The 16798-nt window shown below is 54.7% G+C and overlaps 1 protein-coding gene across 1 annotated transcript in view; it reads right to left on the bottom strand.

Moving 5' to 3' along the window:
* LOC144952970 (crk-like protein) overlaps positions 1-11850 on the bottom strand; it is a 14962-nt gene extending 3112 nt beyond the window's left edge. The window contains exons 1-5 of the mRNA XM_078883454.1: positions 11387-11850; positions 6098-6373; positions 4896-5247; positions 2962-3194; positions 5-170 (exon numbers count right to left, since the gene is read on the bottom strand). Of these exons, the coding sequence (XP_078739580.1) occupies positions 5-170; positions 2962-3194; positions 4896-5247; positions 6098-6373; positions 11387-11566 (1207 nt within the window). The 5' untranslated portion in view covers positions 11567-11850. The remainder of the gene's footprint in view (positions 1-4; positions 171-2961; positions 3195-4895; positions 5248-6097; positions 6374-11386) is intronic.
* Positions 11851-16798: the final 4948 nt, after the last annotated feature.

Genomic DNA, 16798 nt, shown 5'->3' with positions numbered 1-16798 from the left:
GCACCGCCGCCGTGCGGTGCCCCCTGCAGCTGCTGCTGCTGCTGCGCCGTTGCCGCGGGCGACGCTCCGAGAGTCACGTGGGTGAAGGGGAAGTGGCCGCAACGGCCGTTGACCTCCCCCTCCCACTGGCCGTTGATGTTCATCTTGGTGACCTTCACCAGGTCACCCACCTGCAACACACACACACACACACAGGGTCACTCACCACTCACTCACCACGTCACTCACCACATCACTCACTCACCACTCACCACGTCGCTCACTCACCACTCACCACGTCACTCACTCACCACATCACTCACTCACCACGTCACTCACCAAGTCACTCACCAAGTCACTCACCAAGTCACCACGTCACTCACCACGTCACTCACCAAGTCACTCACCAAGTCACTCACCAAGTCACTCACCACTCACCACGTCACTCACCACGTCACTCACCACTCACCAAGTCACTCACCACGTCACTCACCAAGTCACTCACCACGTCACTCACCACTCACCACGTCACTCACCAAGTCACTCACCAAGTCACTCACCACTCACCACGTCACTCACCACGTCACTCACCACTCACCAAGTCACTCACCACGTCACTCACCAAGTCACTCACCACGTCACTCACCAAGTCACTCACCACGTCACTCACCACTCACCAAGTCACTCACCACGTCACTCACCAAGTCACTCACCAAGTCACTCACCACTCACCACGTCACTCACCACGTCACTCACCAAGTCACTCACCAAGTCACTCACCACTCACCACGTCACTCACCACGTCACTCACCACTCACCAAGTCACTCACCACGTCACTCACCACGTCACTCACCACTCACCACGTCACTCACCAAGTCACTCACCACGTCACTCACCAAGTGACTCACAAAGTCACTCACCACGTCACTCACCACTCACCACGTCACTCACCACGTCACTCACCACTCACCAAGTCACTCACCACGTCACTCACCAAGTCACTCACCACGTCACTCACCACGTCACTCACCACTCACCACGTCACTCACCACGTCACTCACCACGTCACTCACCACGTCACTCACCACTCACCACGTCACTCACCAAGTCACTCACCACGTCACTCACCACTCACCAAGTCACTCACCACGTCACTCACCACGTCACTCACCACTCACCACGTCACTCACCACGTCACTGACAGCATCAGCCACACACAGACAAAGCTCCCCCAGGTAGCCTCTCGCAGGGCTGCAGGGGCAAGTGCTGCTAGTAGCGAGTAGCACCACCTATGATGTGCACACACAGACAAAGCTCCCCCAGGTAGCCTCTAGCAGGGCCGAAGGGGCAAGTGCAGGAGGCTGCTACCTGGGGGAGCTTTGTCTGTGTGGCCCGTCTATGAATACCTAACGGCGATGAGTAAATTTAGCGGCGTGAAACACGAGGGGGGGGGCAATGGGGGGGAGGGGCATGGGAGGAGGGGGGGCATGGGGGGGGGAGGGGGGCATGGGGGGGAGGGGGGCATGGGGGGGAGGGCATGGGGGGAGGGGGGGCATGGGGGGGGCATGGGGGGAGGGGGGCATGGGGGGGAGGGGCATGGGGGGAGGGGGGGCATGGGGGGGGGAGGGGGTCATGGGGGGAGGGGGGCATGGGGGGGAGAGGGGCATGGGGGGGAGGGGCATGGGGGGAGGGGGGGCATGGGGGGGGCATGGGGGGAGGGGGGCATGGGGGGGAGGGGCATGGGGGGAGGGGGGGCATGGGGGGGGGAGGGGGTCATGGGGGGAGGGGGGCATGGGGGGGAGGGGGGCATGGGGGGGAGGGGCATGGGGGGAGGGGGGGCATGGGGGGGGGCATGGGGGGAGGGGGGCATGGGGGGGGAGGGGCATGGGGGGAGGGGGGGCATGGGGGGGGGAGGGGGTCATGGGGGGAGGGGGGCATGGGGGGGAGGGGGGCATGGGGGGGAGGGGCATGGGGGGAGGGGGGGCATGGGGGGGGGCATGGGGGGAGGGGGGCATGGGGGGGAGGGGCATGGGGGGAGGGGGGGCATGGGGGGGGGAGGGGGTCATGGGGGGAGGGGGGCATGGGGGGGAGAGGGGCATGGGGGGGAGGGGATCATGGGGGGAGGGGGTCATGGGGGGGAGGGGGGCATAGGGGGGGAGGGGGGGCATGGGGGGAGGGGGGGGCTAGGAGGTGGGGCGGGGGTTACGAGGGGGGTTAGGGTAAGGGGGGTATGGTGGGAGGGGGGCCATGGGGGGGGGTAATGGTGAGGGGAGGCGTGGGGGGGGGGTTGGGGAGGGGGGGGGTTGGGAGGGGGTGGGGGTCAGGGTACGACACGCACAGCGTGAGACGGATCATCACGGCAGAGGCCCACGTCACCGCCACCACCACCACCGCCACCACCATCACCGCCACCACCACCACCGCCACCACCATCACCGCCACCACCACCACCACCGCCATCACCACCACACGTGAGAATGTATCATAGCAGCCACCCGCTCACTCACTCTCGCCCACCCGCCCACTCACACAATCACACAATCACCCACCCGCCCACACTCACCCACTCACCCGCCCACTCGCCCACTCACACAATCACCCGTCTACCCACCCACCGGCCCACTCACACAATCACCCGCCCCACTCGCCCACTCACACAATCACCCGCCCACTCACCCGCCCACCCACTCACCCGCCCCGCCCACTCACCCGCCCGCCCACCCGCTCACTCCGCCCCGCCCCGCCCGCTCACACCGCCCGCCCGCCGCTCGCCCGCCCGCCCGCCCACCCGCCCGCCCGCTCACCCGCCCGCTCACCCGCCCACCCACCCGCCCACCCGCCTGCCCACCCACCCACTTACCGACCCACCCGCCCACTCACCCACCCACCCGCCCACTCACCCGCCCACCCACCCACTCACCGACCCACCCGCCCACTCGCCCACCCGCCCGCTCACCCGCCGCCCACCCACTCGGCCTCACCTCCAGTGCGAGTGCCGTCTTGTCGTAGGCGTTGGGGACCCGTCTCTGGATGACGCGCGCCACCACCGGCCCGTTCTGCAGCGAGGGCAGCAGGGGGCTGTTGGGGACGCCCTGCGGCTGGGCGTAGCGGCCCGCCTCGGGCGCCAGCCGCCCGCCGCCGGTGCGGCCGGGGGTCAGGCCGGTGCCTGGGGGAGGTCCTCCGGGGGCAGGGGAGGTCGTGCCGTGCGGGGTGCCTGGACACACGACGTCACCTCCTCCTCACCTCCTCCTCACCTCGCTTGCTCACCAGCTCACCCAGCCACTCATCAAGCTACTCGTCCACACACCTACTCATCCACACACCTACCCACCCACCCACCTACCTCCCCACCCACCAACCAAACTCCCCCACCCACACACCTACTCGTCCACACACCTACCCACCCACACACACACCTACCCACCCACCAACAAACCTACCCACCCACACACCTACTCGCCCACACACCTACCCACCCACACACCTACCCACCCACACACCTACCCACCCACTCACCAACCATCCTACCCACCCACAGGCCATGCCGTGCTGGGTGTCTGCACACACGACGTCACCTCCTCCTCACCTTGCTCGCTCACCAGCCCACTCGCTCGCTCACCCACCCGCTCACCCAGCCACTCACCAACCTACACACCTACCCACCCACACACCAACCCACCCACCAACCAAACTCCCCACCCACACACCTACACACCCATCCATCAACCAAACTACCCACCTACCCACCCACCAACCTACCCACCCACACACCTACTCGTCCACACACCTACCTACCCACCCACACACCTACCCACCCACACACCTACCCACTCACCCAGCCACTCACCAACCTACCCACCTACTCGCCCACACACCTACTCATCCACACACCTACCCACCCACACACCTACCCACCCACCAACCCAAATCCCCACCCACACATCTACCCACCCATCCATCAACCAAACTACCCACCCATTCACCCACCCAATCACCATCCTTCCCACCCACACACCTACCCACCCACACACCTACCCACCCATCCATCAACCAAACTACCCACCCATTCACCCACTCACCCACCAACCTATCCACCCACCAACCAATCTCCCACCCACCCACATAATCACCCACCCCCCCACCTACTCACCCAACCACCCACCCATCAACCAAACTACCCACCCACCCACTCACCCACCAACCTATCCACCCACCAACCAATCCCCCACCCACATAATCACCCACCCACCCACCTACTCACCCAACCACTCACCCACCAACCCAACCATCAACCAAACTACCCACCCATTCACCCACTCACCCACCAACCAATCTACCCACCAACCAATCCCCCACCCACCTACATAATCATCCACCCACCTACTCACCCACCCACCCATCAACCAAACTACCCACACATTCACCCACTCAGACACCAATTTACCCACCCACCTACTCACCCACCCACCAACGAAACTACCCACCAACCAATCCCCCACCTACATAATCATCCACCCACCTACTCACCCACCCACCCACCCATCAACCAAACTACCCACCCACCCACCACTCACCCACCCACCCACCAACCCACCCACCTGTGCCCAAGCTGTTCCCGGCCATGCTCCCGGCACCCTGCTGCTGCTGCTGCCCACCGCCCACCCACAGACCATCCACCCACAGATCACCCACCCACAGATCACCCACCCACTCACCCACCAACCAATCCCCCATGCACCCACAATCATCCACCCACCTACTCACCCAACCACCCACCCATCCGTCAACCAACCTACCACACATTCACCCACCCAGACACCAATTTACCCACCAACCCACTCACCCACCAACCTATCCACCCACCAACCAATCCCCCACCCACCCACATAATCACCCACCCCACCAACCCACCCACCTGTGCCCAAGCTGTTCCCGGCCATGCTCCCGGCACCCTGCTGCTGCTGCTGTTGCTGCTGCCCACCGCCCACCATCATCATCATCATCGGCGGCGGCTGCGGCGGCGACATCAGCCCGGCACAGACCCCCACGGCGGCGGCGTTGGAGCCGTCGCTCATCTGCCGCATGCCGAGGGTCGCCGTGCCGGCACCGGCGCCGCCGCCGGCACCGGCGCAGCGCTCCACGTACGGCACGGGGATCATGCCGGTGCGGCCGTCGCGGCTGCGAGCCATCCACCACTGCTCCTCCGGCTTGTCCAGCACCACCAGCAGCTCGCCCTTGCGGAAGGGCAGGTCCTCAGCGTCGTTTCCCTGGTGGTGGTAGTGGTGGTGGTAGTGGTAGTGGTGGGGGTGGTGGTGGTGGTGGCGACGGTGGTGGTGGTGGCAGTGGTGGTGACGGTGGTGGTGGTGGTGCCGGTGGTGGCGGCGGTGGTGGTGGTGGAAAAAACAATAGCAGCAATAGCAGTAGTAGCAGCAGCAGTAGTAGTGGTAAGAGCAGTAGTGGTAGCAGCAGTAGCAGCAGTAGTAGTGGTAGCAGCAGTAGCAATGGTAGCAGCAGTAGTAGTAGCAGCAGTAGTAGTAGTAGCAGTAGTAATGATAGCAGTAGTAGTAGTAGCAGCAGTAGTAGTAGTAGCAGTAGTGGTAGCAGCAGTAGCAGCGGAAGTAGTGGCAGCAGTGGCAGCAGTGGTAGCAGCAGCGGTAGCACAGTTAGCCATGTACGGTGCCAAGAACATTCAACATACATGGACGCTATATACATTACAATATATACTACGCTATACACTACTACACATTACACACTACTATACACTACACACTACTATACACTACATGACACACAACACTACTATACACTACACACTACACTACGATACACTACACTACGATACACTATACACCAGAGGTGTGGACTCGAGTCATGTGACTTGGACTCGAGTCAGACTCGAGTCATGAATTTGATGACTTGCGACTCGACTTGGACTTGCATAACAATGACTTTGTCCCACCTCTGCTATACACTACTATATACTACACTATAAACTACACTACTATACACTACACTATACACTACACTACACACTACACTACACACTACGATACACTACGATACACTACACTATACACTACACTATACACTACACACTATACACTACGATCTCACCTTGAAATCGAACAGTGCCCGCACGTACTCGCAGTTGTCCTCGCTGGGTGGCGCCGGGCACAGCGAGCCCGGCGCCACGGACGCCAGGTGCATGAGGTGCGGCGCAAGCTGCTGCTGCTGGTGCGAGGTCACGTTGTTTCGCGGCACGGGCTCGATCAGCGTGGTGGTGTCAAGGTAGTGGATCTTGTAGAACTCGAGGAGGGCGGGGAGGTTGTCGAACTCCTGGTCGCCGATCTTGAAACGCCCCGGCAGGCTGTTGATGATGTAGTGGGAGACCTGGGGAAGTCAGAGTGGGTGGGTGAGTGAGTGGGTGGGTGGGTGAGTGGGTGGGTGGGTGAGTGGGTGGGTGGGTGAGTGAGTGGGTGAGTGGGTGGGTGAGTGGGTGGTTGAGTGGGTGAGTGGGTGAGTAGGTTGGTGAGTGGGTGGGTGGGTGAGTGGGTGAGTGAGTGAGTGGGTGGGTGAGTGAGTGGGTGGGTGAGTGAGTGAGTGGGTGAGTGGGTGAGTGAGTAGGTGAGTGAGTAGGTGAGTGAGTGGGTGAGTGAGCAGGTGAATGAGTGAGTGAGCAGGTGAGTGAGTGAATGTGTAGTAAACATCACCACTGTGGGGAGACAAAGGCGGCCGGGCGTGGTGTGGTGCTGGCCACCCAATACCCACTGTTATGCCACAGTGCTGGTAGCCTTCATAGGCGCTGCTACTCGCTACTAACAGCACTTGCCCCTACAGTCTGTTACAGGCTACACGGGCGATCTTTGTCTTCGTACACGGTTAGAGACACGCAGACGTCTGGCTCCTGCACGGAGCCCCCATTGGTGGAAATTCCTCGTTCCTATGGCCGAGGAGTGTTCTGCGCAGCTATTCAATCCGCGAGGTGCCAGCCAGTCAGCTTCCCCAACCCACCCTCCCCCATAGCACACAAAGTGGTAATGATCGGCCTCACGACCGCAGTGGCAATGTTGACTGTCCATACCTTGTAAATCAGTGCCCTATGGTGAGTCCGTGGGTCTCTGTGTGGTGGTGAGTCTATGTGTGTGGTGGTGAGTCTATGGGTCTCTGAGTGAGTCTATGGGTTTGTGTGGTGAGTCTGTGGGTCTCTGTGTGGTGAGTCTGTGGGTCTCTGTGTGGTGAGTCTGTGGGTCTCTGTGTGGTGAGTCTATGGGTCTGTGTGGTCAGTCTATGGGTATGTGTGGTGAGTCTATGGGTCTCTGTGTGGTGAGTCTGTGGGTCTCTGTGTGGTGAGTATGTGGGTCTCTGTGTGGTGAGTCTGTGGGTCTCTGTGTGGTGAGTCTATGGGTCTGTGTGGTCAGTCTATGGGTATGTGTGGTGAGTCTATGGGTCTCTGTGTGGTGAGTCTGTGGGTCTCTGTGTGGTGAGTATGTGGGTCTCTGTGTGGTGAGTCTGTGGGTCTCTGTGTGGTGAGTCTATGGGTCTCTGTGTGGTGAGTCTGTGGGTCTCTGTGTGGTGAGTCTATGGGTCTCTGTGGTGAGTCTGTGGGTAGATACTTTAACATTGGAGTCTATGGGTAGATACTTTAACATTGGAGTCTATGGGTAGAGACTTTAACATTGGAGTCTATGGGAGACTTTAACATTGGAGTCTACGTACAAGACTACGGGGTTATAAACCATGTACGTGTTGACAGCTGTGGATGCTATAATGCTGACAACAGCCATGAAACATCTTCTTGGTTCTTTTGGTAAAGTCACGTAGAAGGGAAGTAATAAAATAATAAAAATAAAACATAATAAAATAATAGTGAGAATTATTTTATTATGTTTTATTTTTATTATTTTATTACTTCCCTTCTACGTGACTTTACCGAAAGAACCAAGAAGATGAATCCCTGCAGTCACAAAAGCTTTAAATCGAGGCATGAAACAGTGGACACACCTGGTCATGGTGGTGATCGTGGTGAGGATGATGGTGGTGAGGATGATGATATGTGTGGTGGTGTGTGTGGTGTGTGTGTGCTAAGTGTGCGTGTTAGTGTGTGCTAGTGTGTGTGCTAATGTGTGTGGTGGTGTGTGATAAGTGTGTGTGCTAGTGTGTGTGTGTGCTACTAGTGTGTGTGTGTATGTGCTAGTGTGTGTGTGGTGAGGATGGTGGTGGTCGTGGTGAGGATGATGGTGGTGATGATGGTGGCGGTGGTGGTGGTGATGGTGATGATAATGATGATGCTGGTGGTGATGATGATTATGATGGTGGTGGTGGTGGTGATGATGGTGGTTATGGTGATGATGGTGGTGAGGATGGTGGTGGTGATGCTATTTATGATGACGGTGGTAGTGGTAGTGATGATAATGATGACGGTGGTGATGATGGTGGTGATGATGATGGTGATGCTAGTGATGATTATGATGGTGAGAGTGATGATGATGATAGTGGTGCTAGTGATGATAGTGATGATGATGATAGTGATGATGATAGTGATGATGATAGTGATGATGATAGTGATGATGGTGATGCTAGTGATGATGGTGATGCTAGTGATGATGATAGTGATGATGGTGATGCTAGTAGTGATAGTGATGATGGTGATGCTAGTGGTGATGGTGATGATGGTGATGCTAGTGACAGTGATGATGAGTGATGATGATGATAGTGATGGTGTTGATGATGATAGTGATGATAGTGATGATGATGATGATAGTGATGATGATGATGATAGTGATGATGGTGATGCTAGTGGTGATGGTGTTGATGATGATGGTGATGCTCGTGACAATAATGAATCCAGCAGGCCGTAGGCTCGGACCGTGATTGTCCATTGCATCATCCAGCAGCGGATAAGAAAAAGAACCCCCTCGCTCCATCCCTTCACTCGCTGATGGTGGTGGGGGAGCAGGGGGGCAGCAGGGGGAGCAGCAGGGGAAGCAGCAGGGGGGGCAGCAGGGGGGGCAGCAGGGGGAGCAGGAGGGAGGGAGATCTTCCCTGCCCCACATTACAAAGTGTGTGTGTGTCACTGTGTGTGTGTGTTAACTGTATGTGTGTGTGTTCAGTGTGTGTGTCACTGTGTGTGTGTGTGCTAGTGTGTGTGTGTGCTAGTGTGTGTTAACTGTATGTGTGTTAACTGTATGTGTGTGTGTGCTACTTGTATTTGTGTGCGTGTTTACTGTATGTGTGTGTGCTACGTGTGTGTGTGTGCCACGTGTGTGTGTGTGTGCTAGTGTGTGTGTTAACTGTATGTGTGTGTGCTAGTGTGTGTGTGTGTGTGTGCTAGTGTGTGTGTGTTAACTGTATGTGTGTGTGTGCTAGTGTGTGTGTGTGTGTTAAGTGTGTGTGTGTGCTCACTGTATGTGTGTGTGTGCTAGTGTGAGTGTGCTACATTATGTGTGTGTGCTAGTGTGAGTGTGTGCTTGTGTGTGTGTGTGCTAGTGTGGTGGTAGTGGCGGTGTTACGACGTGGTGCCTGGCGCTTGATGATGTTGGTGCTGTATGATGATGATGATGGTGGTGGTGATGGTAATGCTGTATGATGGTGGTGATGGTGGTGGTGATGATGATGATGCTGTATGATGGTGGTGGTGGTGGTGATGATGGTGATGCTGTATGATGGTGGTGGTGATGATGGTGATGCTGTATGATGGTGGTGATGGTGGTGGTGATGATGATGATGCTGTATGATGATGATGATGGTGACGATGATGATGATGCTGTATAATGGTGATGATGATGCTGTATGATGGTGGTGGTGGTGATGGTGGTGGTGCTGTATGATGGTGGTGTTGGTGGTGTATAATGATGATGGTACTGTATGGTGCTGTATAATGATGATGGTACTGTATGGTGCTGTATAATGATGATGGTACTGTATGGTGCTGTATAATGATGATGGTACTGTATGGTGCTGTATAATGATGATGGTACTGTATGGTGCTGTATAATGATGATGGTACTGTATGGTGCTGTATAATGATGATGGTACTGTATGGTGCTGTATAATGATGATGGTACTGTATGGTGCTGTATAATGATGATGGTGATGATGATGATGGTACTGTATGGTGCTGTATAATGATGATGGTGATGATGATGATGATGGTACTGTATGGTGCTGTATAATGATGATGGTACTGTATGGTGCTGTATAATGATGATGGTGATGATGATGATGGTACTGTATGGTGCTGTATAATGATGATGGTGATGATGATGATGGTACTGTATGGTGCTGTATAATGATGATGGTGATGATGATGATGATGGTACTGTATGGTGCTGTATAATGATGATGGTACTGTATGGTGCTGTATAATGATGATGGTGATGATGATGATGGTACTGTATGGTGCTGTATAATGATGATGGTGATGATGATGATGGTACTGTATGGTGCTGTATAATGATGATGGTGATGATGATGATGATGGTACTGTATGGTGCTGTATAATGATGATGGTGATGATGATGATGATGGTACTGTATGGTGCTGTACGTTAGAACCCCACACACCTTGGAGTTCTCGCTGACGGACAGCACGTAGTCCCCCGGGCAGGTGGTGCTGTATGATGATGGTGGTGGTGATGATGATGATGGTGGTGATGATGATGATGGTGCTGTATGATGATGGTGGTGGTGGTGATGATGATGGTGGTGGTGATGATGGTGGTGGTGGTGGCGATGATGATGATGATGGTGGTGGTGGTGATGATGATGGTGGTGCTGTATGATGATGATGGTGGTGGTGGGGCTGTATGTTGGTGGTGGTGATGATGATGGTGGTGATGATGATGATGGTGCTGTATGATGATGGTGGTGGTGATGATGATGATGGTGGTGCTGTATGATGATGGTGGTGGTGATGATGATGATGATGGTGCTGTATGATGATGGTGGTGGTGATGTATGATGATGGTGGTGGTGATGTATGATGATGGTGGTGGTGATGTATGATGATGGTGGTGGTGATGATGATGGTGCTGTATGATGATGGTGGTGGTGATGATGATGATGGTGGTGCTGTATGATGATGATGGTGGTGGTGCTGTATGATGATGGTGATGGTGGTGATGATGATGGTGATGGTGGTGGTGATGGTAGTGATGATGATGATTGCTGTATGATGGTGGTGTTGGTGTATGATGTTGGTGTATGATGGTGCTGTATGATGGTGCTGTATGATGGTGCTGTATGATGGTGCTGTATGATGGTGCTGTATGATGGTGCTGTATGATGGTGCTGTATGATGGTGCTGTATGATGGTGCTGTATGATGGTGCTGTATGATGTTGGTGTATGATGGTGCTGTATGATGGTGCTGTATGATGGTGCTGGTGCTGTATGCTAGAACCCACCTTTGAGTTCTCGCTGACGGACAGCACGTAGTCCCCCGGGCAGGTGGTGCTGTCCCTGACGAGGAAGAGTCCGTGTCGCTGCCCCTGTAGGCGGCCCTGGGCCTCCGACCTCCCCATCTGCCGGTAGTACCACAGCGCTGAGTCCCCACACTCGAAGCTGCCGCTGCTGCCAGACGACATGGCCGCTGATGATGATGATGGGGCCTTGCCTCTCTCCCTCCTGCCTCTCTCTCTCCTGCCTCTCTCTCTGTCTGTGTGTAGCCGCCTCCTACTACGACTACTACCACCACCACGACGACTCGTCACTCGCTCCACACGACGTTCTCGCTCACTCACTCGCCGCTGCTTTCTCCTCTCTCGCTCGCTCTCTCTCTCTTCCCCTCCTCCTACTACTACCCCACCTCTCTCTCTCTTCCCACTCTCCCTCCCTCTGTTTTCCTCTCCCTTTTCCTCTCTCTCTTCCCTCGCTCTCCTCTCTCGCTCTCCCTCCCCCCACCTCTCCCTCCCCTCTCCTCCCACTCTTCCCCCCCCTCTCCCTTTTCCTCTCTCTCCCCACTCTCCCTCCTCTCTCTCTCTCCCCCCACCTCCCTCTCTCTTTCCTCTCCTCCCTTTCCCTTTTCATCTCCCTCCCCCAACTCTCTTCCCACTCCACTCTCCCTCCCTCTCTCTGGCTCTTCCCACTCTCCACTCTCCCCTCCTCCCCCTCCCCTCTCCTCCCTCTCTCTCCCCCCTCTCTCTTTTCCTCTCCACTCTCCCCTCCTCCCCCACTCCACTCTCCCTCTCTTCACCCCCCCTCTCTCTTCCCACTCCACTCTCCCTCCCCCCTCTCTCTTTTCCTCTCCCTCCCTCTCCCTCTCTCCCCCCTCTCCCTGCCCCGTCTCTCTTTTCCTCTCCCCCCCTCTCTCTCCCTCCCCCCTCTCCCCCCTCCCCTCTCTCCCCCCTCCCCTCTCCCTCCCCCTCTCTTTTTTTACGATGCAGAGGAAACGAGATGTTCGGTGTCGTCGGCACTTTGCTTCGTTCATCTTTTCGGGGTTTTTTTTTCTTTCAACGCTTTGCTTTATGTGCCGCCCCCCTCCTCCTGTTTAAATAAAATATTTTACGAAATATTTTAAGCTCTGCGCCTTCTTATCCCTTCATCTTGTGCCAGGCCATATGTGAGGCGAGGTTGAGAGAGAGTCGTGCAGTCGTCGGAGTCTTATTGTTGTTACTTAACACGCATCAGCATCATCGTCAGCATTTTTATTTAGAATTTTAGTTTTTTATTGGAGATTTCACGACGGTTTTAGGTGACCGGTGACGCTTTAGCCGGATTGGTGAGGGAAACGTTGTTGCTGTTATCTGTTTGCGTCGGTTTTAAATCTAATTTGTGTTGTTTGTTGTTGTTTGTTACCCCCCCCCGTCTCCCTCCCTCCTCACGCCAAACTGGGGCAATCCTCCAGGGGGCCGAGTTTTCCCGCCATTTTTTTCACCCCCTCCCCTTCACCCCCCCCCCCTACACAGCCCCGCTCCCATTGGCGCAAGCATCATCATCGCCCCGCCCACATCTATTCAAGCCACGCCCTCAAAATAGTTAACTCCGCCCCCTATGGCTTTAGCCCCGCCCCTGTCCCGTTAGCCGCGCCCTCGTATCATTCAGCTCCGCCCACAACCCCTTTAGCCACGCCCACAACCCCTTTAGCCCTGTCCCGTTAGCACCGCTCCCTGTTCCGTTAGCCCCGCCCCCTATCCCGTTAGCCCCGCCTACCTACTTCTCCCCTGAGCCCACAAAGACAAAGGTCCCCCAGGTACTCAAACTCTTAGTTCTTTCGGTAAAGTCACGTAGGTAAAAAAATGAAATAAAAATTAATAAAAATAAAACAATAAAATCACGACGTTTCACTTGATACAGATATTTTGCTGTGACAGTTTCACCTGAAGACGGAAGTTTGTGTTGCCTCCGAAACGTCGTGATTTTATTGTTTTATTTTTATTAATTTCAATTTCATTTTCTTACCTACATGGTGACTTTACCGAAAGAACTAAGAGTATGAATCCTTGCAGTCACGAAAGCTTCAAATCTAGAATTAGTCCCCCAGGTAGCCTTTCGAACAGACTTTTGGGGCAAGTGCAGCCCGTCACGAACACACGGAGGATGGGTTGCTGCGGTGTTCAGAATCATCTTATTTAATGTTTACACTTTTTTTTACCTCACGAAAGAATCCGAAGAGCTATAAAGCTCTTTGTTGCTCGTTTCACAGACGGCCGCAGTCGATGTTCGTTTTACAACAAAGAGAATCGCCCGAAACCGGAAGACGGTTTCCGTTTTCAGTAGCTCGCCACTAAAATGCTGCTGCCGCTTCTGGGAAGACAACTTTCACCATTCGGGCGGGAACCAATAAAACGCGGCTGCCTCTTCCGGAAGACGTCTTCCGTATTCGGAATCGCTGCCGCTAAGACACCGCTGCCTCTTCCGGAAGACATCTTCCGTATTCGGAATCGCTGCCGCTAAGACGCCGCTGCCTCTTCCGGAAGACATCTTCCGTATTCGGAATCGGTGCCGCTAAGACACCGCTGCCTCTTCCGGAAGACGTCTTCTGTATTCGGAATCTGTGCCGCTAAGACGCCGCTGCCTCTTCCGGAAGACCTCTTCCGTATTCGGAATCGGTGCCGCTAAGACGCCGCTGCCTCTTCCGGAAGACGTCTTCCGTATTCGGAATCGCTGCCGCTAAGACACCGCTGCCTCTTCCGGAAGACGTCTTCCGTATTCGGAATCGCTGCCGCTAAGACCCCGCTGCCTCTTCCGGAAGACATCTTCCGTATTCGGAATCGCTGCCGCTAAGACACTGCTGCCTCGAGATGTTCGGTGTCGTCGGCACTTTGCTTCGTTCATCTTTTCAGGTTTTTTTTTTCAACGCTTTGCTTTATGTGCCGCCCCCCTCCCCCTGTTTAAATAAAATATTTTACGAAATATTTAAAGCTCTGCACCTTCTTATTCCTTCCCTCTCTCTCTCTCTGTGTGTGAGGCGAGGTTGAGAGAGAGTCGTGCAGTCGTCGGAGTCTTATTGTTGTTGTTGTTACTAAACACGCATCAGCATCATCATCAGCATTTTTATTTAGAGTTTTTGTTTTTTATTGGAGATTTCACGACGGTTTCAGATGGCCGGGTGATGCTTTAGCCGGATTGGTGAGTGAAACGTTGTTGCTGTTATCTGTTTGCGTCGGTTTTAAATCTAATTTGTGTTGTTGTTGTTTGTTACCCCCCGCCTCCCTCCCTCCTCACGCCAAACTGGGGCAATCCTCCAGGGGGCCGAGTTTTCCCGCCATTTTTTCAACCCCCTCCCCTTCACCCCCCCCCCTACACAGCCCCGCTCCCATTGGCACAAGCATCATCATCGCCCCGCCCACATCTATTCAAGCCACGCCCTCAAAATAGTTAACTCCGCCCCCTATGGCGTTAGCCCCGCCCCTGTCCCGTTAGCCCCGCCCCCTGTCCCGTTAGCCCCGCCTACTTGTCCCCTAAGCCCACAAAGACAAAGGTCCCCCAGGTACTCAAACTCTTAGTTCTTTCGGTAAAGTCACGTAGGTAAAAAAATGAAATTAAAATTAATAAAAATAAAACAATTAAATCAGGACGTTTCACTTGATACAGATATTTTGCTGTGACACTTTCACCTGAAGACGGAAGCTTGTGTTGCCTCCGAAACGTCGTGATTTTATTGTTTTATTTTTATTAATTTTAATTTAATTTTCTTACCTACATGGTGACTTTACCGAAAGAACTAAGAGTTTGAATCCTTGCAGTCACGAAAGCTTCAACTCTAGAATTAGTCCCCCAGGTAGCCTTTCGAACAGACTTTTGGGGCAAGTGCAGCCCGTCACGAACACACGGAGGATGGGTTACTGCGGTGTTCAGAATCATCTTATTTAATGTTTACACTTTTTTTACCTCACGAAAGAATCCGAAGAGCTATAAAGCTCTTTGTTGTTCATTTCACAGAGGGCCGCAGTCGATGTTCGCTTTACAACAAAGCGAGTCGCCCGAAACCGGAAGAAGTCTTCCGTTTTCAGTAGCTCGCCACTAAAATGCTGCTGCCGCTTCTGGAAGACAACTTTCACCATTCGGGCGGGAACCAATAAAACCCGGCTGCCTCTTCCGGAAGCTGTCTTCCGTATTCGGAATCGCTGCCGCTAAGACACTGCTGCCTCTTCCGGAAGACATCTTCTGTATTCGGAATCGCTGCCGCTAAGACCCCGCTGCCTCTTCCGGAAGACATCTTCTGTATTCGGAATCGCTGCCGCTAAAACGCGGCTGCCTCTTCCGGAAGACATCTTCCGTATTCGGAATCGCTGCCGTTAAGACCCCGCTGCCTCTTCCGGAAGACATCTTCTGTATTCGGAATCTATGCCGCTAAGACACCGCTGCCCCTTCCGGAAGACATCTTCCGTATTCGGAATCAGTGCCGCTAAGACGCCTCTGCCTCTTCCGGAAGACATCTTCCGTATTCGGAATCAGTTCCGCTAAGACGCCTCTGCCTCTTCCGGAAGACATCTTCCGTATTCGGAATCAATGCCGCTAAGACGCCGCTGCCTCTTCCGGAAGACATCTTCCGTTTTCGGAATCACTGCCGCTAAGACGCCGCTGCTTCTTCCGGAAGACATCTTCCGTATTCGGAATCGCTGCCGCTAAGACGCCGCTGCCTCTTCCGGAAGATATCTTCCGGATTCGGAATCAGTGCCACTAAGACGCCGCTGCCACTTCCGGAAGACATCTTCCGTATTCGGAATGGCTGCCGCTAAGACACTGCTGCCTCGAGATGTTCGGTGTCGTCGGCACTTTGCTCGTTCATCTTTTCGGGGTTTTTTTTCAACGCTTCGCTTTATGTGCCGCCCCCCTCCCCCTGTTTAAATAAAATATTTTACGAAATATTTAAAGCTTTGCGCCTTCTTATTCCTTCCCTCTCTCTCTCTGTGTGTGTGTGAGGCGAGGTTGAGAGAGAGTCGTGCAGTCGTCGGAGTCTTATTGTTGTTGTTACTAAACACGCATCAGCATCATCGTCAGCATTTTTATTTAGAATTTTTTTATTTATTGGAGATTTCACGACGGTTTCAGATGGCCGGGTGATTTTTTAGCCGGATTGGTGAGGGAAACGTTGTTGCTGTTGTCTGTTTGCGTCGGTTTTAAATCTAATTTGTGTTGTTTGTTGTTGTTGTTTGTTTCCCCTCCCGCCACCCTCCTCACGCCAAACTGGGGCAATCCTCCAGGGGGCCGAGTTTTCCCGCCATTTTTTTCACCCCCTCCCCTTCACCCCCCCCTACACAGCCCCGCTCCCATTGGCGCAAGCATCATCATCGCCCCGCCCACATCTATTCAAGCCACGCCCTCAACATATTTAACTCCGTCCCCTACGGCTTTAGCACCGCCCCCTCTTCACG

The sequence above is a fragment of the Lampetra fluviatilis genome, chromosome 71 (genome assembly GCF_964198595.1).
Source record: "Lampetra fluviatilis chromosome 71, kcLamFluv1.1, whole genome shotgun sequence".
NCBI classification, from domain to species: domain Eukaryota; kingdom Metazoa; phylum Chordata; class Hyperoartia; order Petromyzontiformes; family Petromyzontidae; genus Lampetra; species Lampetra fluviatilis.
Note: the sequence above shows the minus strand (reverse complement) of the source record. Positions and strands in the feature narration are given on the sequence as shown.